Source organism: Cucumis melo, chromosome 7 (assembly GCF_025177605.1).
Source record: "Cucumis melo cultivar AY chromosome 7, USDA_Cmelo_AY_1.0, whole genome shotgun sequence".
In the NCBI taxonomy this organism is placed as follows: domain Eukaryota; kingdom Viridiplantae; phylum Streptophyta; class Magnoliopsida; order Cucurbitales; family Cucurbitaceae; genus Cucumis; species Cucumis melo.
In genome coordinates, this window is record NC_066863.1 from 25,136,059 (window position 1) to 25,158,391 (window position 22,333).

A 22,333-nucleotide genomic window follows, 5' to 3' on the forward strand; every position below is an offset into this window, starting at 1 on the left:
ACCCTACCCAAAATGTTCGAGTTGGGTTGGTTTTTTTTTCTTTTTCATCTCTCCCTAATTTAGTCAATCTTTTATATCGTTTTTCACATGTAAGATAGACTATCTCGAGCACCCTTGAGCAATTTCAGGCAAAATTGAAGAAAGAAGTGAAATAATGGGACTAATCTCGGCGTTTCCCGACCAAGATGAAGGACAAAAAGCTTTAGAGATTAAATTCTCGAATAATCCTGATGCTTGTCCGAGCGGGATGGAAAGCAGAGAAATTAAGAAGCCTAGAACTCGAGTCATCTCACGACTGAATTCCACCGAGATTGGAAACAGATAAGAGAATATATGTTATATACATAATTAGGTTGGCAGATCAACTCGACCCCTTACTTGCATGACCCGGCTACATTGCTCAACTTTTTTTTTTCCAATTTTCTAATCCAACCCAATACAAAATTTAACTCAACACAATCCTTACGATTTGAGTTGGATAATCAAGGTTGGTGAGGTTACCGATTTTTTTTAACACCCCTACTACCAAGACGGTAGAAAAGGAATTGGAAAATATGGATTCTATTTTATGCTTTTAGATTTAGTTCAACAGATATTTATTTAGCCGACAATTCGGATTCTATCTCTGAAAATAGTTTTCCTCTAATCTAAACCATTTAAATTCTAGAAAACAAACCAATTTTTATGGTTTTATATTAAATACATATAAAGAAATTTAGAAATATAATATATCACGTTATAAAATCAATTCACTTTTAAATATAATATTTATTATGCACTGTATTATGAACTATATAATAATACAAAATAATAATTATATAAATTTTTAAGTTAAATTACAAATTTAATCTCCATGGTTTTAAAATGAAACAATTTAGTCTCTAGACTTATAACTAGAATTTAATTGTTTTGGTTTGATAAAAAAATAATAATCTTTCTCGCAATGACTATTTATAAAGATTGTCAAATCATGAGGACTATCAATGCTACATATCGATAAATTTTTATTAACGTCTATCAATATCACTATTATTAGTATCTATCAATGTTTATTATATATTGTATATATTTCAATAATTTTGTCATTTACAATCATTTTCTTAAAAAATAAACATCAATAATATATATCATATGAATAATAAACATCTCAATTTCTATATAAAAAAACTTAAATATTTACAAGGGAAGTGTCCTAAATAGTAAATAAAATGAAACTATTTATAAAATATATAAAAAAATATAAATAAGCTAAAGAGAGTTTGATGAAGTTTGCTATTTTTTTTTAAAATAGTTTTAATATTTTATTATTTTTTAAATGACCTATTTTTTATATATCAAGTATATAAAAATGAGTAAACAAACCCTAAAATCTTAGAAAAAAAATTGTACTATGTTCTTTTCTGAACGTATGAATTAAGTTGTACCTAAGGCAACACTTTTGGCCCTTAAAATTAAGTTTGTCTCATTTTTTTTGTCCTTATTTGATCTCGTCAAATCTTATTTTAATGTTTAACTAGACCGTTAAATATATAGATATTTATAGTGACCTAGCTTAATTTATTATTACTTTTATTTATTATAATTTATTTTAAAAAATTTAAAAGTTAACATGAACCCAATTCTATTAGAACATGTATATATTTCAAGCCAAGAGTGAATGACATATGATATATATGCTAATGAACATCTTTCAATATCCAGTAGAAGAGTCATATATTTTGTTAATTTCACTATATTTGGTTCTAACAGAACATTTGCATTTTATTTATCATATATTTTTGGAAATGGAAAAAAAGTGGAATTTTATACACATTAAAATCAAACCTACAATGAAAGAAATTTATATAATATAATAACTAATTGCATTCCAATTCTATAGCCAACCTCTTAAATAACAACGGAAAAAGTGTACCGATGGAATTTTCGTAAAAGAAAAAAAGTTAGAGCGGTTAATTAAGAAAGTTAGTTATAAGAACTTGTTAGCTTTCTTAGACTTATAATCAAATTTCTCCTATAAATAAAGTGTTTAATTCAATTTTAGCATTTTGGTAGTACACCAAAAGGTAATGAAAAAAATGTCACATGATTGTTGAAGAAAAGAACAATTAAAAATTAAAAACATGAGATAGGTTATTCAAATATGAGACTCAAGAAAAGGAGGAGCATACATTTACCACTTAGCTAACTAAAATTAATACTATATTAGTTTTCTTTATACATATATATATATATATATATAAAAAGAACATAAAGTTAAGGGAAGCTCGAGTCTCTTGAACCTATACTAAATCTATCCGTGCTCATGCTTGGAAGAGTAGCTAAAAATATAGTATGAATCTAGGATGTTATCAACTCAATGTTAGAAGTTTTACATAGTTGGTAGACTATATAGTTAACATGCATAATCATTAATCGCTATACAAACATACATTTACGTTAATCAATTTTCAATATCATTAGTCACTCCCCCCTCACTCTCTTCGTTTCTTAACAGCTCGAATGAATTCAGTCATCACTGATGCCTCGTTCAAACTCGTCTGTATCATACAAAACAAACACAAACAAATACATTTATTGTAGTTCATTACTTCTGATGAAAACAACAAAGAGAGAGAGAGAGAGAGGAAAAAAACCTGTAATGCAAAATGTCGTTGTACAACGTGAAGGATTTGGTCTCTTGAAGTATTTGAAATGCTATTCACCTGGAAGTTACAAATTTGAAAGGAAAAAAAACCATTGTATTGAGTCAATATAGCTAAGTATGCAGAAAAAAGAGAAGCATAAAGTTGAAAGAATTGAAGTGAGACCCACTAGATTGAAGTGCTTGATATATCTCCACAAAGACTCTGTTCCTAGTTTCCCCAGTTTGACCCGCTGTATGCTCAAACAAATAATTTTGTCACTGGTTAGTCACCCAAAATTCAAGAAAATCTACATTATGTGCCCAAAATCACAATCCATTCAAGTCAATCTAAGTATATAGTTAAAGGCTTAAAGCATATGCTCTCGATGAATTGGTCAGAAGTTCGAATGTCCCACCACACTTGTTGAACTAAAAAAACAAAAAGAGGTTGGTGATATGGGCAGTGTAGATGGAAGAAGGAAGACATGAAGCAGTTAACCCCCCTTTTAATTCGACTAAAATTATAAAAACAATACAAACAAGTTGAAGAATTTAAGGTTCTCTTTTGTTGGGTTGAAGGATTTGGCGTGAAAATTTAAACTTGTAACTTTTTGTCCGTGACTATAGAGTTTCTAATGCGACAGTTGGAAGGGAACAGTGGCTTGGGATATTCCTAAATCTAAATGCATGTTTGGATGATTTTAAAATTGTTAAAGTTACTTTTGTCATACTCAAAATCATTTCAAAATACAATTTTAATCGGTCAAAGTTAATTTAATAATCAGTTCTATATTTTTTTTAAATTTAAAACTATTTTTACGAGTGATTTGGAGAATTACAAAAGTGATTTTAGCTAAAATCACCTTCAAACACGTCATGATGCTACATAAGATGTTAAAATCCTAACCTTCCACAGCCAAATCTTGGCCGGGGACACTCATGATACAAAAAGGAAGAAGAAGAAGAAGAAGAAGAAGAAGAGAAAGTGTGCGTGCGCACACACACATAAGTCAAAGGTTTCAAAGTCTCTCACCGTCCCTGACTTTGGCATGTGAATAGATTGAATTTCTCCATAGCTGCCCAGACCAGTTGACTTTGCTGATGAAGATGGAGCCCATTGCTTAATCTGCCTCACTTTTGGTTTGCTAAGTTTGTGGAAAACAACGCTGCTAGCTGCCCATGAATGGTGACATTATTAAGTTTTTCTCCACAATGTAAAACAAAATCTACTTTAGAAAGGAAATGGAAGGATTTTGGAACATGGAGGCCCATTCCCATCCTTTTGAAAATTTCAAGAGAGATGTGACTTACAGAAATCATTGTCCTTCTCTCCGATGTCGGAGCTACAACTTGAGTTGTCCAAATCAGGTTCATCATTTTCGTTTCCTGTGGGATGTTCCAGCACACTCAATGCATTCCTTTGTAGCTTCACTTCCACCCCATTTTTCAAAACCTAAATGAAAATTTGAGCTTAGCAAAACAAAACTCCTTTGTAAACAAAATCTGACATTTAGCATAGTGCTAAGAAATTTCAAGCAAACGGTTAACCATCACCTAAGCCTTTAATCAAAATTCACACAGATAAAATGAAATAGCCCCAGTCCACAGATAGTCATCATGAACACTACCAAAATGCCACTCGAAGGAAAGTAACCACTGATTTACAAAATATCTGAAAATTTTAGTTCTTGTTTTAAAAAGTCTGCTAAGGTTTCAAAATTGTAAGGTCTTACACAAGCATGTATAATCTTCAAAAAGCAGAAGCCTAAAAACAAAATAATTATCAAATTAAGCCAACCCTATCCATGAATTCCTTCCGGTCACAGGCTTCTAGCTTAAAAACTATAAGCTAAAAAAGAAAGAAAATAGCATTGCTAAAGTCATAGTTGATCCATTGTTATGACTTTGAGTAGCTTTCACAACAAGTAAGCAAACAAATGGAGACAGAAAAATTCATAGTGCACTGTGTAAATAACACTCAACAAAGGGAAAAGACAATGAAAATGAGAAATACCAGCCAATGCCAGCCTCCAAGGCCAACAGCCTTCTTAACGACGCCTTGCAATCCCAATAAAACAGACTTTGTTCTATTATTTCCAGTGACAATAACTTTAGTGTGCCTGGGAAGAACTGAAAGCTCTTCATCCCCACTCTCCTCACGGAAAGGAGATTGTATATTGGAAGCACAAAATTCTGGCTCCACCATTTTTCTTTCTTTCCTTCAGGTAGCGATGACAAAAGTTAAAAATTAAATCGAAGCTAACCAAAACAAGGAACTAGCACAAAAGACTTCAACATTGCAGCCAAATACTCTGAAGTCCTGTGGTCCATATAGTGCAAGAATTCAAGCTCAACTTGAGCTATAATAACCAACAACCCGCTTTTGCTGATCAGTAAGACATTATGAATTTTGCTTGCCTCAGTGGAATCTAACTTCACAAATGTCGAACTCCAGTAAATGTCATGCAGTATTTGTATCTAGTAAAAGACAAAAGCTGAACAGTATCAGGAAATGGGGAAAAGTGCTTTCAATTGTTTTAGAAGAGGGATTATAGTCTATAGTACCTGTGTTCTACACAAACAAGATCAGGAAATAATAAATGTCATCATCTTTGAAGAAGCGAAGTAAATATGTCTATACATCACGGGCACATTGTACTGATAATAAATGAATCACACCAAGACAGGATAAGATTGGTGATCATGAATAGGCTCTTGAGTAGAAGTGACACAATGGCATCATATCGGCATTGCGTTGATCCCCAAAAGCCAAAAATCAATTTGAAGCAAATAGACCGGTCATACGTGTTCCCAACAACCCAAAAGCCAAACAGGCGAATTTTCTATGGAATTGCAAATATGCGTGCCAACTTCCAACAGCTTACATTCCCTTCACGAATGAAATAAAAAAAGAATTAATAAAATATCTCAAAAAGAAAAAGCTCAGAATGGAAAGGGTTAGAAGGTCGTTTAATTATGAATTCCTAAACTTAGAGGAGAGAAAACAGAAGCCAGAGTTCAATTCATTACCTAAAAACGTAAAAGAAAAAGAAAACCATTCAACCTCGGCACAAATTCGAACAAAATCTCCAATCCCCAATTCCAAAATTAAACAATAAAAGCTCAAAAATCATTACTTACACTCCCACCCGCATTTTCTCAACATCTTCCAAAAACAAGAAGTCAAGAAAGTAATCTAAAGACAAACTCTACAGCAGAAAAAATATCTTATGAAACCCAAAAAGAAAACCCAACATTGCAATTGGATCAAATAAGGTATAGAAGAAGTACCCATTTGAAAAAAAAAACCCATCCAAATTGGGTATACATAGAACAAATGATGATAAAAGATAAAACCCAAGAAAAGAAAGTAACAAAATCACAATTAGTGGGTGAGTGAAGATCACTAACCATGAGAAACCCCACTAAAAAGCAGAGAAGGGAGATTACAGTAAAGCAATGAATGCAGAGTGATTTGTGATTACCTTGAAAGAAAGAGGAATGGAGGGGCTGGAAGAAGAGGAAAAGGAGAAACAGAGATGATTGAGAAGGGAAGAAAGAGGTAGGAATTCAGAAGAAATGAAGAGAAAAGAGTGATTAATGGGAAAAAGTAAACAGGGGAAGAGCATTGAAATGAGCAAAATGGAAAAGAGTGAGAAGTGAGAGAGCGGAAGGTAGGAGAAATGCACACACTAAATGCTTGCTAACTGCCAAGGAAGCGACCTGCCAGCCTGCCATGTGCCGTACGGCCACGCTTTTTGAAAAACCGGCTTCACTTGCTATAGCCGGTCACGGCTTGGTTTAAGCCGGGATTGGACCTCCAGCTTTAGCCGATGATTAACCTACAGAATATTCTTCATATTCTTCTCTATAGTTTCAATTTTTTCATATGCTTAACTTTAATTTTAATCATAGTTTATGCAATTCTAAAGTTTCATTACACTAAAAATTCACTAATTTTCTTATTTCTTTTAAAATTTCCTTTCTTCTAGTTTTGAGTTGCATTATTATCCTCATATTTCGTAAACGTTCTAGACAACATATAAGACTTAGATTTAAAATATTGATAATGATTTTGAATGCATTCACATAGATTCTTACTTTAAAGGTAATTATAGTTAGTTGCATAGTGATCATTTTTCTATTTTTGTACATCTCATCAAATTATCCAATCATAATTTAACGTGTGACAAATTTTATCTTTTTTTACATAGTTAGTGGAAAGGATACACAATGAGAGGTGATACTCGAATATTACAACTGGCGGAAGGATATTTGTAGTTCTCTTTTTCTTTTAAATTTTTCTTTATTTAGTTTCCATAGTTTTGTGAAAACTCGATGGACCTACCATCCCTAAATGTGCGGTACTGTTTTATTTTTTTGTGACAAAAAGTTGTATTTTTAATCAAACTAGATAAAAGGGAAAGGAGAAACAACACAATTTGAAATTTAGAAGAGAGTATGTCGTAGTTCATTTCAAAAAGTTGGTTAGCCTATTTTGGGACCTCCTCCATCCAAATAAACAAATAAAGAGGCTATTCAAATCATTGTTTACTAGAAAGCGTGAGCAAATATGGTTGGCGTCATTTGCATATAATGTTTCTACATAGGAATTTAATTTGAAGGTAAAGTTCGTTAGATAACTATGCTTTGCCAATAATAAGTTATAACCAATCATGGAATTAATCTTTACAAAGACTTGAGTAAACTCAAATTCAATATCATTTGAATACCATATTTCAAAATCATAACTAATATTATTTTGCAACAATATGTTAGTCTTTTTGTTGAATAAATTGTGTGGACTAGTGGAGTTTGAATGGGTAGTTTTGTTTTATTATTTTTATTCTGTTCGTCCTTTATTTTTTAAAGTAATTTATCAAAAAAAAAAAAGAAAAAAAAGAATGATTAAAATGTATGTTATAAAAAACACACAAAGTGTTGGGAGTTCATTGTTAGAAATATAATAAACACAAAAGTTTGACCAAAAAGATGCATTTATGCATTTGCATGTAATTTGAAATTCCTATTTGTGCACTTCTGCCCTTTTCATGAGAATAGTAGCACTTGACATGGTTTTAAATTTCTCTTGTCTTTCCTTGTCCATGCTTTGAAGTCATGTTGTATGTTGTTTTTTTAAGGTCAATTATCTCCGATAATAAATAATATGAGATCGTTTTGGAATGAAATCAAAAGCAAATTATATGGAACTTTTTCGACATGGAATTACTAAAAACAGTCGTATATTAATATATGCATATTGCAAAACCCTAAAATAATTATTCTTGGGACCATATATGATGTCAGACTCAATGATGATAAAAATTTTAAGATTGTATTTAACACGATAGGTTAATTTATTAATGGTTTTTGAATTGTATTCACCACGAGTCAATGGACTAGAAAATTCATTTTAAGATTAAGGTCATAATTCTCTTATTTCAATTAAGCAAATAAATCATGTAAACTTTAGTTTCATTAGTCTCAAATTTGTTCAAACAAAGATGTTAATGCTAAAAGCTTGAAACAAAATGGGGTGTGAATGGTAACCTCAACTTATCAATTAAGAAGAAGAGAATGATCATATGAAAACTTGAACTTGTTAATTTAGTATTGAAAAATACATAAACATTGTTTAAATCTTACTTCCAATACTCTTAGATTCATCCATTACAATGATAATGCCAAAGATTTGGAACGAGTTGTTTCAAAACCGTCGTCTCGAACATGTTAGTGCAAAAGGAGGTATGATTTCGATGCCAACTTTTCTTTAGTACAACAATTGTAGAGAGTGAGAGATTGAACCTTTAACCTTGAAAAAATAATAACATACTCATTACCATTGAGTTAAGTTCATTTTGACAAATCCAATATCAACTTATTATGCTCGAACATTGTCTATAAACGTGGTTTCATGATCATCATCTCGTCAAACACATACCTTTAGTCATTCGTCAACTTTAATGAACTATGAAGAGAACATAAAGATTAGAAAAAAGAAGAGAACTTGAAAGAGAGTTAATTTTCTTTTAATCAAATATAACAATTTTCTTTGAATCACTACCTACCAACGAGAGAAGAGATATTTGATGATATTTAATTCATGAAATGTAGAACCATCTTATTGATAGGGGCACATTGTCATTTTCCAACAGGTTTTGGTGGATACTAGAAGGGAGGAGAGAATAGCCTCAAATGTAATGTTATTTAACACATAACATATCTAAATATTATCAACCATATGAAATTGGAAAGAAAATGAAAAGAAAAACAAATGAATGAAAATTGTTTGGGCCTACGGCAATCTTAAGGGTATCCTTCTACCGCTATCTCCGAATCCTTATCCATACCCAATTCTCAAGTTCTTGTCTTTTTCTTCATCTCTTCTTTTTACTCTCACAAACTATATCTAAATCTAATTGTTCATCTTCAAATTCTTCCATTATTTTATACTTCTTTGCACCTTCTTGCAATCATTGGAATCGATTTGGTGTAAAACCCACTTTTTTTTTTTTTTCCTGTTTTTCTCTTCTCTCTTGAAACCCTTGAATCTATGTGCTTTGACGCCTATCTGTTTGATTAAATTTGAGGGTTTTTCTTTTTCTTTTTCTTTTTTGATCGATTCTTATGGCCTTGCTTTCGATTTTGGCGGAGATTTTGGGGAGACCCAGAATTGTTGATGTGTTTGGCGAGCTTATGATCTTAATTGCTCCTCTTTGGATTGCGGTTATTGTTGGAGTTTTGGTGGGGTGGACTTGGAAACCGAAATGGGCTAATTTGGGAAGAGAAATGATGGATTCTTCAGTTTCGGATGATTCCAAGTCGTCGTCGACTTCTTTTTCGTTGTTGGGTTCATTTCCGAGCTTCAATTCCCTGAACTTTCAGATGCCCAGCAGTATACTTAGCTCCTTTGATGGAAAAGATGAGAAGGAAACTTCTTCCATGCCGTCAAGTTCTGATTCTGACTCCAGGTTGTTTAGTTAAGCAATAAGACAGTGGGTTTTGATTATTATCCATTTCTTGAAAAAAGAGTTAATTGTAGCTGGTTAAGTTTAGTTATTTGGATTGGGTGGGTTGAAGTTGAGAATTTGGTTATGTTGTTAATAATCGTTTCTAACATCTGATTCTGTTGTGCACCAGTTCGACAGAACTTGAAGGAGAAAATTTGAGAGTTGTGAATGAAGATGATTTGGAGTATTTATGTAAACTAGTTGAAGAAAAAGATGGAGGACCTGCGTGGATTAAAATGATGGATCGTTCTACTTCAAATATGAGTTATCAGGCATGGAGAAGAGATCCTGAGGTAGCCTTCCTTTGCTATGATTGTATTTAAGAGATACATAAGTTATGAAGTAAAAAATTGTTCATAATTCATATGCATCTCTTAGTTTACTAATTGAATTAAAGTAAATATATTTCACTCAATCAATTAATGTTTATTTATGAATGATTGAGGTAGATATTCTTGTAAAATGGTTTCCATATTGAGTTCATTTTGTTCCAAATGGTAGCTGCAGTCCGGCTGTATTACATTGTTTTATCAGCCTTGATTTTGTCAAATTCCTATTTTTTGTCCCATTTGCGCCCTGTACACTTTGTAACTTACTATACTATTTCACTCTGGTGTGTGACCTTAACTAGACTGGACCTCCACAATATAGAAGTAGAACAGTATATGAAAATGCAACTCCGGAGATTGTGAGGGATTTCTTTTGGGATGATGATTTTCGGTCAAAATGGGACGACATGCTTATATCTGCTACAACTTTGGCAGAGTGCCCAACAACAGGAACTATGGTAGTTCATTGGGTGCGCAAGGTGAGGCAGCTGTTTTCTTTTTACTATTTGTGCTACGAATTCTTTATTCCCCTTTTTATTTTGGTGGTGACACTGTTTTACGGGGCTTTTCCTTTTCTTTGCTGCTTCAGTTTCCTTTCTTCTGTAGTGACAGAGAGTATGTAATTGGGCGACGAATTTGGGAAGCAGGACGATCTTATTACTGTGTCACTAAGGTATAACTAGTAATCATCCCTCCCCCCTGGCATGATACCTTGTGCTTATTCCCATGGTTGTTTTTCCTCATTATTCTTCTATTTATGTCCTCTTTGAATTTTACCATCTTTTTGTGATTAACCTCGTATTGTCTTGGTCGTGCTATGTTTGGTTATTAAATTAACCCTTCCGTGCACCCCCACCCTAAGTAGTATGAAGAGTTTTAGAATAGAATCATTATCTCTGTGATGAATGGAATTACAATCTTTGTGTTTATCCAAAAAGGGTGTGTATGTGTTGATATTACAATCAGGTTTCATTCGATCCGAGTTCATTAGTTTATGGGTTAATGTGATGCTCAGAAATTTTAGTTAGTCACTGTTCCTTTTAACTTGGTATGATTTCTATTGAATACATGCTAATCCTCATGACCAGGTCTCTGGATTTTCTTTGTAGAAGTACTCTAATGTCTGTTGCTCTCCCAGATGTTTTCCTAATTAATTCTCTGGCAATAAATCAGTGATATTTTTATCTTTGTTTAGAGTGTACCGTGTTCCTCTGTACCAAGACGCAACAAACCAAGACGGGTTGATTTGTACTATTCGAGCTGGTGCATTCGTGCAGGTAACTATATTCTTCATTATTATTTCACTTATAGTGTTACATTACCCCATGATGTTCTATTGTGGTGTTACAAAGTAGTCGTTTTCAAAGCTGAAGAAAATCTTTTCCCTATTCTATTCCATTTCTCTTTTCTACTTGAAAAGTAGTTCTTCATTTCTAGATGTGACTTAAGAATGGGTTCCTTTTCCCCTCTCTGATTGGATATCTGAGCAGTTGAATCAAAAAAAGGGGATGGACAGCTAACAGCATGCGAGGTTATACTGTTTCACTATGAAGATATGGGCATTCCATGGGAAATCGCTAAGCTTGGAGTTCGGCAGGGAATGTGGGGAACTGTCAAAAAGATTGATCCCGGCCTACGAGCATACCAAAAAGAGAGAGCATTAAATTCTGCCATACCACACTGCGCCTTCATGGCTCAGATCAACACTAAGGTTAATGTAGACTACTTGAGATCTCTAGAAAACAGCTCACATAATGATTCATCGGAGGATCAAAGTAGTTCAAAGTCATCGGAAAAACCAGTTGGGAAAAACATTCCCAAACTGCTTGTGGTTGGTGGGGCGATTGCTCTAGCTTGCACTATTGACCGTGGACTATTAACGAAGGCAGTCATATTTGGGATCGGCAGACAGTTCGCCAAGATTGGGAGGAGATTGTGAACTGATTGATGCAGGTAGGCTCAAGTTTTTATTTTTTCCCTGGTCACAATGCCTATACATAATAACTTCTGCTTATTTGCATTAGTTTTTTGTTTATATTTTTCATTCGTGTTTTTCCCGGATAGAAAGAGAATAGAATGTCAATACCACATAGGTGGACGGGAACAAAACTCGACTTTATCGGGGGCGTAGAAATGAAATGTGTTTAAGCAGGAACCAGAATGTGTAGGCTCTTAACTTTGTGCATCATTCCTCTCTCTCAATCCCTGAGAGAAGAAGATAATGGCATAAATGTGGATATCAGTGTTTTGGGCAAAATAGTTAGGTAGGAGTTGGTGAGTCCCACTAAAACATCACTGTACTTCTTACCGTGTAGATCCTATGAGTTCACTCACAACTCTTACACTTCATACTATTCGACTTCTTCAAAGAAGATAATCGTATAAATGTGAAAAAATATTAGAGTGTTAAGCACATCGTGCGAAATGGCTTTTGAAATACATAATTTAAATAAAAATGGCCTTTAAAAGAAAAACATTATAGCTTATAAATTGTAAGAAGGATGAGTTCGCCATACTTGTTTATTTTACAAAAGTAGTTTAATTATGAACTTGGTTACTTTTATTTAAAAGCAATTTTGATCACAAGTTTGGGGTGAGTTCGCAATTTTTTATTTTTTTATTTTTGTGAATTATGATTAAAGTGATTTTTCTAAAAAAAAATTGTAAAGAGGTGTGATTATTTTAAAAATAAAGAATATTTTTTATTAAACACCTTAAATTTTAATTTTAGTCTTGAATCATTTGGGAAGCTGATGTTGGACTTTTTGAGTGTTTCACGAACAAAATAGGAAAATAAGAAGTCTTTTATAAACATTTTTAAAAGTTTAGGTAGGGGGTGTAATTTGGCAAAAGCAAAATAGTGAGGAAGTTCTTCCTTTTGTGAGTGAGAGTTGGTAAGAAGGCTATCCTAATGAATTCTTAAATTTCAAAGAGGTTTAATTAAACTTTTGCAATTTTTTATTGTAGTGATATTTATAACCGTTGAAATAATAATATATCATCATTGTCAAAGTAAGCATGGATCAATAGTAATGGTCGTGAACAAGGTTTTAAATGTTGTTAACATAAATATCGAAACCCCAGTTTTACAAATAAACGAAATAACAAAAAAAATTTAGAGAAATTATTTAAATTTGAAATATCGATTCAATTTTATGGAGATATTTGGTTGTTTCGTTGATTTTTGTTTACAATTTAATGAAAACATTGATTCGTATTTCATGTCAATATGAAACCAAATCGTGAAATCTAACATATTGGCGAAAATTCAATACCATGATTATAAACAGGTAAGATAGTTGAGTAAAATAATCGAAAGTGGGCTAGTAAGAAAATTTTATTTTCCAATCAAAACTGATTTGTTGTTGGAAAAATGTGGTTTGTTATTTACTAACTTTTTTTCTTTGATGGAGTTGAAAAATAGAATAGGAGCAACTTTGAAGCACAACCAAAGTCACTAAAGTTGGTCAATTTGCTTTAATTGCAACAATTTTTGTTTTTGTTTACATGGGCGGGTCCATTGAGTTCCTTTTCTAGGAAGACAAGTTTGCACTAAAGAATCTTCTAAAATCTTTCACTCATTCCTTTTGCTTTAATGGATCAATTCTTGTAAATATAATTATTTATATCAAGGCTTAATTATTTTTAAGTTTAATCCATCGATTTTGGGATCAAACGAACAAAACGTGTACTAAAGAATTACTAACGTTCTTGGTTCCCTATTCTTGGAGGGTAGTTCAATCACTTAAAAGAGCATAAAAGCATATAAGCCACACAAGGAATCAACATATTGTACCTAAAGTACATTCGCACTTATAAGCTCAACTACAAACAACTTTTTGTTGCAACATGTTATCCTAAAATGTATGAGAATCAATTGCATTTTAATGAAACTACTCCCTATAGCTATTTTCTCTATAGATTATGAAATATAGTTCTAGTGTTTTATATGAAAATTGTTGTTCTTATTCAACCTATTTCGATAAAAATGAATTTTTAATGACTAAAAATGAAATTAAGTGAGAGTATAGCTTTTAAGATTAGACAATTAAAACAAAAAAAAAATATTACAATATAATAAAACTCAAAGTAACTCCGAAAAGTGTTGAATTATAATTTTTTAGGATTGTTTTTAAATATAGCAAAATAAACAAAATTATTTACAAGTATAACAAAATTTAACCTATGATGCAGTAGACTTCATCTGTCATTGATAGATGATAAAAATCTATATATGAAATTTTGGTATATTTTGTAAATACTTTAGTTCATCTATATTAAAAATAGAATATATTTTGTAAATACAATTTGGTTAAGAAAGAAAAAGGGAAAAGAAACAAATAAGCTAAGGAAGGTAGGGAGGGGGAGAGAAAAATATAGATTGAGAAACAGTTGGATAATGGAAATAAATAAGTAATGAGTAAACGCGTATGAACATGAAGAACGAAGAAGAAGAAGAAGAATAAGAAGAAGAAGAAACAGCATTTAGACAAATCCAGCCATCACCACTAAAATCATAATTTTTATTTTTGAGAGCAGACAGACACCATTACTCACTTCTCTACTTTGGTCTCCTCTCCTATCCCCATTATCCCCACCTTCTTATATATATTCTTCCTTCCTTTTTCTTTTCACCTTCTTTCTTTTTGTTTCCAACCCTAAATCTACCTCCACTGCCATTCATTTTCAAAAAGCAAATAACCATTCTTCCCCCACCGACACCATACCCACTTGAAGAGAAGAAAAAAAAAAGGCTCTGTTTTTATTATTACAATGGGTAACTGTTTATTCGCCGGAGGGGCAGGGGAGATTCAGGGCAAAATCAAAGTGATTACATCTAATGGTGGGATTATGGAGTTGGGTTCTCCGATTACGGTTGGTTGTATCGCCGATGAGTTTCCCGGTTACGGAATATTCAAAAGTCACGATCTTTTTTGGAACCCACTTCCTCATAATGAGGAGCTGCTTCCCGGGAAATCATACTACTTGCTTCCGAGAAACAGGGGAAGAAACAGAGGAGGAGGAGATGGGGAGGAGATGGGGATTATAAGGGCGCGTGAAGGGCACGTGCGGTCGAATAGTGTACCGGAAGCGGCGGCGGCGATGGCGGCTATGGCGCCGTATAGAATGTCGTTTGATTATCAGGGGGTTTTGAGGAGATCACAAACGGAGGTGTTTTCACGGTGTAGTGAGAAGAATGGTGGGGTTTGGAAAGTGAAATTGGTGATTAGTCCAAGGAGATTGGTGGAGATTTTGGAAGAAGAAGGACATACTCAAGAATTGATTGAAAGTGTAAGAACTGTGGCGAAATGTGGAAGCACAAGCACGAGCAGTAGCTTCTCGTCGTCAATGGCGTTTTCCGATCAATGGAGTTTGTCGACGGCCACTGCCAATGCTACTCCAAGTGTTTCTTCCAAAAGTGGTGGCTTGTTGGAGATTTAACAGTAAATAATTTTTTCCAAGTTTAATAAGTTTATTTCACTTTAGTTCCTTTAGGGTTTCTTTCATGATATCTATTTCTTTTGTTTTTTCCTTAAGTGATTATTTAATAGATGATAGATATAGTGACTTTCAAATAGTTGTATTAATATATTACATGTGGGTTTGGCATATCAATTATTTAATAGAGAATATACATATAGGGACTTTGATATATGTATTTTTATGTTAACATGAACTTGTTTGCAAGATATTTGATTAAATGGGTGTTAGGTGTATTAAGTGAGTGTTGTTAATTATCTAATATGATTCAATTATTGCTTGTAACATGTTTGTGTTCTATATTATTCTTTAAGTATTTATATAAAATTCTATTTATTTTAATAAGTTTGACTGATGTATCAATATTTAAAAACATAACAAAGTTTCAAATCCTAATGATAAATTTCTATTTGATGAATTTTGTTATATTTTGATTTATTTCGTTATAATTAAAAATGTTCTTTAATTATTTTTTAAGAAAAACATCACATCATAAATAGAACATTAAGTTAAATAATAGCTATGGTACTCCATAGTACAACACCAACCCCTACAATAGACCCTCATTTACGACCACGTCCAAGTTACACAGTATTTTAATACGAAATACAAGTTAGTATCATTAAGCACTCAACAGGTCATTTCGAATTGGTATTAGGATACGAAATACAAGTTACCATTATTGAGCATTTAACGAGTCATTTCAAATCGCCATAATTGTTTCTACAATTTAATTGGAATTCATGCATTTGCTAAAATTACATGTTGACAGGGTTCAATAATTATGCATTACTTTATTGCTTGCACAATTATTGCATCTTCCCTATAAGAATAACATCAGAATTGCAGGGTGATAAAAAGTGGGTGGCATGGCAATAATATTATATTATCAAAATAAATGTGAACAAATCCATGTAGAGAAAAAGAAACCTACTAGGCTACAATGGTAAACCAAAAAAAAGCATTCCCTATAATGAGTAAGATTATATAGCCAACCTGAAGCCATTGGTTAAAATATTAATAACAGCTCTTCAGTGGTAGATCTGAATTGTCAGAATATTAATGTATAAGAAAACTATTATTTTCAACCAAGCAATGCCTGTCTCAACCATGAAAACAATAAAAAATGAGAAATACTTCCATTTTCACCAACAGCTAAACAAAAAGGTTCTAAAGTAGAGAAATTTAGCACATCCAAATCATTCTTTAACCAACTTCACACCATGTACTCTGTATTAATTCATTATACAAATCGACACATACAAGTGAGAGAGAGAGCAACAAACTTGGATGAAAATCAAAAAAGCATGGACAAAAAAACACAATGAATGATGGCGGAATCTGCGGAAGAGTGCAGATATTACCTATATCCAGTGGGGGGATAACCTGGTTGTGGATAGCCCGGAGCTGGATAACCTTGAGGCCGAGGATAAGCAGGCTGTCCGTATGCAGGTTGTGGATATCCGACTGAGGGAGGAATTGGCTGATCGATCCGTGACATATATTGAGCAGGAGGCACTGCCATTACTTGTGGTCCGAACATGCCATCTCTCTTATCCATCTCAATTTTGTGTTGAGTCTGCAAATCATCTCAATTAGTTAATGATTTATGGTTTAAACTTTGATACCTGAAGCATCCTTTCACTCCTTACCTGCATACATGCGCAAACCCTGTTGAAAGAAGAGTTGTTAGTAACTTGATTATAACGGATGAGAATAATAGGCGGATTTGGAAGGGTGAGCTTACGAGCAATAAACCATATCAGCCAAGCAAGAGAGCAGCTGTGAAGCCTCCTGAATTTCTTCACTTCCTACTATCAAAGCAACGATGGAAAATATGCAAGCTATTTGTTGTAGACAGAACATAAAACCCTGAATGATTTAAGAACACATGAATAAAGGGAACAGGGAATTATAGACAGAAAGTAAGAGCGAGCTTATAGTACATACGATAATGCAATTATCACATTGTGTTGTCTGTATGTTGAATTCATCTTGCAACAGAAATCGAGTTGAGGCCACTGAATTCCCAAAGCAGAGGAAAACCTTGAAGATCAAATGAACATGCATTAAGTTAACTGCAGCAGTGATTAAAGCAGGAATAAATATGAAAACATGTAACATATGAGTAAAACATAAATATGCTATTCATAAAGAAATGCATTCAGCAATCTCTGTAGAAAAAATACTAAACCCAAGATCAATGAACGCACGTGCACTTGACGTACAGAAATGAAATTTAATTACTCATCATATTCTCTCTGCTTCTGGAGCATACCAAATTTTATTATTGGATACAGTTTGAGTCAATAATTACAACCAGCTTAGCCACACCCACACACAAGACCAAATCAAATACAAATGGAGTAGTCAGTTTTGTTTTCAACTTCTTGTGGGTAGCAAACATATCTGGAAAATCGTAAGATTTATGACAGAAAAACATTCAAAGAATCAAAAGAAGGAATTAATAAATAACTATTACAACTGAAATTTTTTTTTACCTCTGTGCACAGACAAAATTCAGGGCATTTACTTTCTCCGCACCTGCCACTACAAGGCATATAGCCTGCACAGCACACATATCTGTGCAAAAACAAAACACGAAAATGACTTACAAAATCCAAACAATTTCAATCCCTTAGGAAGTCAAAAGACAAAATAAATTACCTTGACATGTCATTGTATAGAGCTCTTTTACGAAGCAAATAGGATACACAAGGCCCACTACAAAAAATAATAATAATAATAATAATTAAGTGACTACATGAAACCAGTTTTTGGTTTTTAAAAATTAGCTACAACAATCTATTGATGATAAGTCAAGGAAGAAAATAGAAAGTTCATTAATTTCTCACTGATACAAATAATGAAATGAGGGATTACATAATGTAAAAGAAAAGAAAAATAGGCACAAACCTTTTTATTAACTAACCTGGAATTGTCTTATTCAGCAAATGGTATATGTATTAGATATGTTTAACTTTAACATTTAAAATAAATAAATTAAAATGAAAGATGATCCAAAGTACTCCTAAAGTCTCACATAAAAGGACTTAAGATGGCAAGGCCATATGTGGGTTTTCTTTTACACTCCATAAGAGGGTGTTTGGAGCAAGAAGTAGAGTTGTGAACTCCAATGAGTTGTGAAGTTTAGAGACTTTTGAACTCATGGGGCCTACAATATAAGACTTAATAAGACATAAAATTGATGTTTTTAGCAACGGAACCCACAAACTCCTTGGGCCAAATAAGGAGTGGAGTTCGCAACTCCATACTTCTCAACTCATTGACCCAAAAGCCCCTGAAAAATTTTCAAGAGTTTTGTAGCCTCAAATCTGAAGGAACATTTTTGTTTTCCTCAAGTTTCCTTTTCAATTAAGTCTCTAGAGGAATTTTCTAAAACATTTATATCATTATCAAGGTTAATTCACAAATCCGGCACATTACAAAACACTCAAAACTGTCGACTGTAGTCTTCCTTCCTCTTGCTCAGAAAAAGCTAACTCTAGTTTTAAAAATAAAAGAAGCCCATTCCTTTAGCTCCCAGTCCCCAGCCCCTCCACCAGAAAGGATTCCAATAAAGATTTTCCGAAATTCAGCACACCTGACTTGCCCATAGAGATTATAATCTGATATGGTCATAGTGTAACAAAAGGGAAGAGCAAGTCCAAAAGGGGATAGCCCAACCAAGTATCCTCCCGAAGGCTGAAACTAAACCTTTTGCTATTTTCCAAACTGAAGAAAATTCCTTTCTCAGAGAAAAAAAAAATAGTTTTTGCAACTTCAAACTAGGGTTGACCCAACCAGGCTCTCCTCCCTAAGCTATATGATCTTTTAGTCTTCCATGAGGAAAAGAAAAAGTCCACATGGGAAACAATAAACAACATCATTAATCAAGAAGGTGATTTGGTATATAATGCTTCCTGCTAATATAAGGTCCACTTAAAGATTTTCAGAAGACCAACTGACTACCTAAAAGTTTCCAGCAAAAAATCCAACACTAAATCCCCAAACCAACCAAACTGCACAACACAAAGCAACCCTGCTTGATCATTGCTACCTTGGGAAAGCCTCCTCATCAAGATGAAATGTGGGGAGAAAAACAAAGAAAATGGATAATACCCTATAGCACCATCAACACCTAAAATATTTACAAACAAGAATAAAAACCATCGTATCTCCTTATTCATCTATTCCTAATAGGACTAATCTTTGATCGAAATCATTAAATTCAATTTGCTCAAAAGACGTTGATTTAGACTATTGCCTATTGGCCCTTCTAAACTGCATAACTAATGACGTAGTTTTTGGTTTGTCTATTGAATCCAATCCCCATTTAACCATCTGCGTACAGATCATACTCAGGAGCTAGAAACAGAGACAAATCATCGGGTAAGTCGTGAGGCATACAAAATATGGCAATATAATTTCATTTTACGAAATTCCATCAACTCACTCAAGACAAGCTGAAGTTATTACTCAATTATCAAAAACAAAATAAAATTTCACAACCACCACCACCAAGTCAACGCAAAAAGAAGACTAGTCAACGGGTCGACATCTTACTAGAGAAATCAAGATCTCGAAAGAGACAATACAAGAAACAATCCAACAATCAGAATATCAAGAAGCATTGGACAAGCCAAAACCCTCGATCAAAATAGAAAGCAAATAGTTCAAAAAAAACACAGACAAATGAGCTAGGCAAAGAAAGCAGATCCAAAAGTAAATTCCAAGCAGAACAAAGAAAATAACACAAAAAATATATAAAAAAAAAAAAGAAAATCCATGGAACTCACCACCACAACGCAAAGCAGCAATCTGCAATCAAACATGAACCCACATCAGAAAGTACACAAATTCAGCGATGATCAACAGAAACAGGCAAAAACAAGAGAGAGAGAGAGAGAGAGAGAGAGAGAGAGAGAGAGAGAGAGAGAGAGAGAGAGAGAGAGAGAGAGATGGAAGGTACAGGGAGTGTCAGCCTGAATGGTACGCATTAGGTCAGTGTGCCAGAGATTACGATAGTTCTGGCGGAGTTGCATCTTATCAAGATGTTGCTGCTGCATAGCCATGGCTGCCCAACAACCAGAATCTAGAGAGAAGGCAAAACAATGCTGAAATAGAGCTTGAAAATTGTTCAAAGTATGAGAATTAAGGGTATAGAAAAGATGTAGAAGAAGAGAAAAGAAGAGGAAGGCTTTAGGGCAGAGGGAATTACTTGAAGAAAACAAAGAGAACTCCGAAGGAGGAAAGATGGCCCACCACGCACCCCAAATTTCAAATTAAACCATTCGGCTTTCTTTTCTTTTAAATAGTAGAAACCAATAAAACAAATATTTCAAATAATTCTAATAAATTTTACTTAAATAATTAAAATAACTTAATTTTTTTTAGATTTTATACATAGTGTAAATATTTGGTGGTTTTATTGCATTTTTGAAAAGATTTCATTGAATGAGTAATATTTTTGTAATGGGTGTTGAAATGATGTTGATGTACATCATGTTGAAGCCAATATAAAGGTGGAAACAATGAAATCGTCAAAGCTTTGTGAGTAGAAATTGAATATGAGATTGATGATACAACTGTACTAAGACTTGATCAAATCTAAGATATTATAATTATATTTTGAAAAAAGTAATGATAAAATCTAGAGAGGTTAACCAAATAAAAACAATGGGTTGGCTGCAAAACATGTATTTAGAAATAAGATATTATAATTATTTTAGATCAAAAACATTTTTAGAATTAAGGTAAAAGGAGAAGAGAAGAAGAATGATCTATCGCTAAGGTGGAGAGAAAATTAAAAGACAAAAATTGAACGATCGAGTGATACAAGCGAACCTCGTTTCATAAACCATTTAGTTTCGGTTATTGAAAACTAAACCTAGCTACAAAAACATATGTTGGCTAAGCTACATCAATAACTATCTTTGTGCCACCTAAACAGATGTTCAACAAAAACTTGTCACGTGGCAAAGGAAAAAGAACTTTTAAAATTGATTTTTGAAAAATTTACATTTTTAATCCTCACGTTCCAAAGAATATATGCATTTAGTCTTTAAGTTTTAAAAATATATCTTTTTATTTCTCGGGTTTATAAAAATAGACGCACTTAATTTTCAAATCTTCAAAATGTAAATATTTCGAAGGATTTTAAACAAACTTTTTCTTGTACGCTGTCTATTTGGATAACTTTTTTTTATTAGGTGCCATTGGGCACAAATTTACATTAATGTACATGTTGTATATTATTTTTGTGGTTTTCTTTTGACCAATTAAGATTAGGAAATATTAATGTAGTGAAGGGCATGAAGTTTCTTTGTTGTTCTCAATGGCTTAGGATTTTTAACAAAGTTTCCTTTTTCTTTTTTAATCCTTTTTCTTGAATTGTGTGTCTTTTATTATTATTATTATTATTATTATTATTATTATTATTATTATTATTATTATTATTTCTTCAAATTTATTTAGTTATGTTTGTATATTGATTGTGTCTTGTTCTCCGGTTGTAAAGTTCTCTTCATTTGATTGCAATTCAATATATCTATCAAAGAATAAAGAAATGCCAAAAAGTCAAAAGGTCAACAATTTTCTTCTTCTATCCCAAATTTTAAAAAAAAATTGACATGAGCAATAATAAGTATTGACATGTTTATGTTAAATTTAAACATGGTATAATAATATAGAGATCAAGGTTCTTTTTTCTTTTTTTCTTTTTCCATTTGAAGGAGATATCAAAGTACTTCTTCAAGAAATGGTTATATGGTTCATATATATATATGTATTTAATTTTGAAATTTTAGCCAACAAAATAATAAAAATGATGAAAATAATCAAATAATATTTAAAACGACTAAAATTACTTTTGTCATTTTTAAAATCAC

At 32.7% G+C, this 22,333-nt stretch overlaps 4 protein-coding genes across 9 annotated transcripts; 2 read left to right on the forward strand and 2 right to left on the reverse strand.

The window, feature by feature from the left end:
* Nucleotides 1-2,327: 2,327 nt before the first annotated feature.
* On the reverse strand, nt 2,328-6,290 carry LOC103493170 (uncharacterized). 3 transcript variants are annotated; one of them, XM_008453822.3, is made up of 9 exons: nt 6,109-6,290; nt 5,189-5,513; nt 4,935-5,101; nt 4,638-4,842; nt 3,935-4,076; nt 3,657-3,796; nt 2,812-2,874; nt 2,634-2,702; nt 2,328-2,537 (listed from the first exon to the last, which is right to left on the reverse strand). In XM_008453822.3, exons 3-9 carry the CDS (start codon nt 4,952-4,954, stop codon nt 2,472-2,474), a joined length of 705 nt encoding a protein of 234 aa, XP_008452044.2. In that variant the 5' UTR covers nt 4,955-5,101; nt 5,189-5,513; nt 6,109-6,290; the 3' UTR covers nt 2,328-2,471. The 3 variants fall into 3 exon arrangements, with proteins under 3 accessions (XP_008452044.2, XP_008452045.2, XP_050943112.1); XM_008453823.3 differs by having other exon boundaries at nt 6,035-6,290; XM_051087155.1 differs by having other exon boundaries at nt 4,638-5,101; nt 6,109-6,289.
* A 2,548-nt stretch (nt 6,291-8,838) lies between these two features.
* Nucleotides 8,839-13,611, forward strand: LOC103493171 (uncharacterized). 3 transcript variants are annotated; one of them, XM_051087159.1, is made up of 7 exons: nt 8,941-9,594; nt 9,764-9,926; nt 10,265-10,441; nt 10,552-10,635; nt 11,158-11,239; nt 11,453-11,915; nt 13,392-13,611. In XM_051087159.1, exons 1-6 carry the CDS (start codon nt 9,251-9,253, stop codon nt 11,899-11,901), a joined length of 1,299 nt encoding a protein of 432 aa, XP_050943116.1. In that variant the 5' UTR covers nt 8,941-9,250; the 3' UTR covers nt 11,902-11,915; nt 13,392-13,611. The 3 variants fall into 3 exon arrangements, with proteins under 3 accessions (XP_008452046.1, XP_050943116.1, XP_050943115.1); XM_051087158.1 differs by lacking the exon at nt 13,392-13,611 and adding an exon at nt 12,027-12,372; XM_008453824.3 differs by lacking the exon at nt 13,392-13,611 and having other exon boundaries at nt 8,839-9,594; nt 11,453-12,372.
* Nucleotides 13,612-14,164: 553 nt separating this feature from the next.
* Nucleotides 14,165-15,744, forward strand: LOC103493172 (uncharacterized). The gene has a single exon (XM_008453825.2). The coding sequence runs from the start codon at nt 14,736-14,738 to the stop codon at nt 15,402-15,404; it is 669 nt and encodes a 222-aa protein (XP_008452047.2). The 5' UTR covers nt 14,165-14,735; the 3' UTR covers nt 15,405-15,744.
* An 810-nt stretch (nt 15,745-16,554) lies between these two features.
* Nucleotides 16,555-20,759, reverse strand: LOC103493173 (uncharacterized). Of its 2 annotated transcripts, none has more exons than XM_008453828.3 (9): nt 20,665-20,759; nt 20,416-20,538; nt 20,243-20,264; nt 18,111-18,167; nt 17,945-18,026; nt 17,394-17,489; nt 17,191-17,315; nt 17,096-17,114; nt 16,555-17,022 (listed from the first exon to the last, which is right to left on the reverse strand). In XM_008453828.3, the coding sequence occupies exons 2-9, from the start codon at nt 20,516-20,518 to the stop codon at nt 16,804-16,806; spliced, it is 723 nt and encodes a 240-aa protein (XP_008452050.2). In that variant the 5' UTR covers nt 20,519-20,538; nt 20,665-20,759; the 3' UTR covers nt 16,555-16,803. The 2 variants fall into 2 exon arrangements, with proteins under 2 accessions (XP_008452050.2, XP_008452049.2); XM_008453827.3 differs by having other exon boundaries at nt 20,416-20,571; nt 20,665-20,708.
* Nucleotides 20,760-22,333: the final 1,574 nt, after the last annotated feature.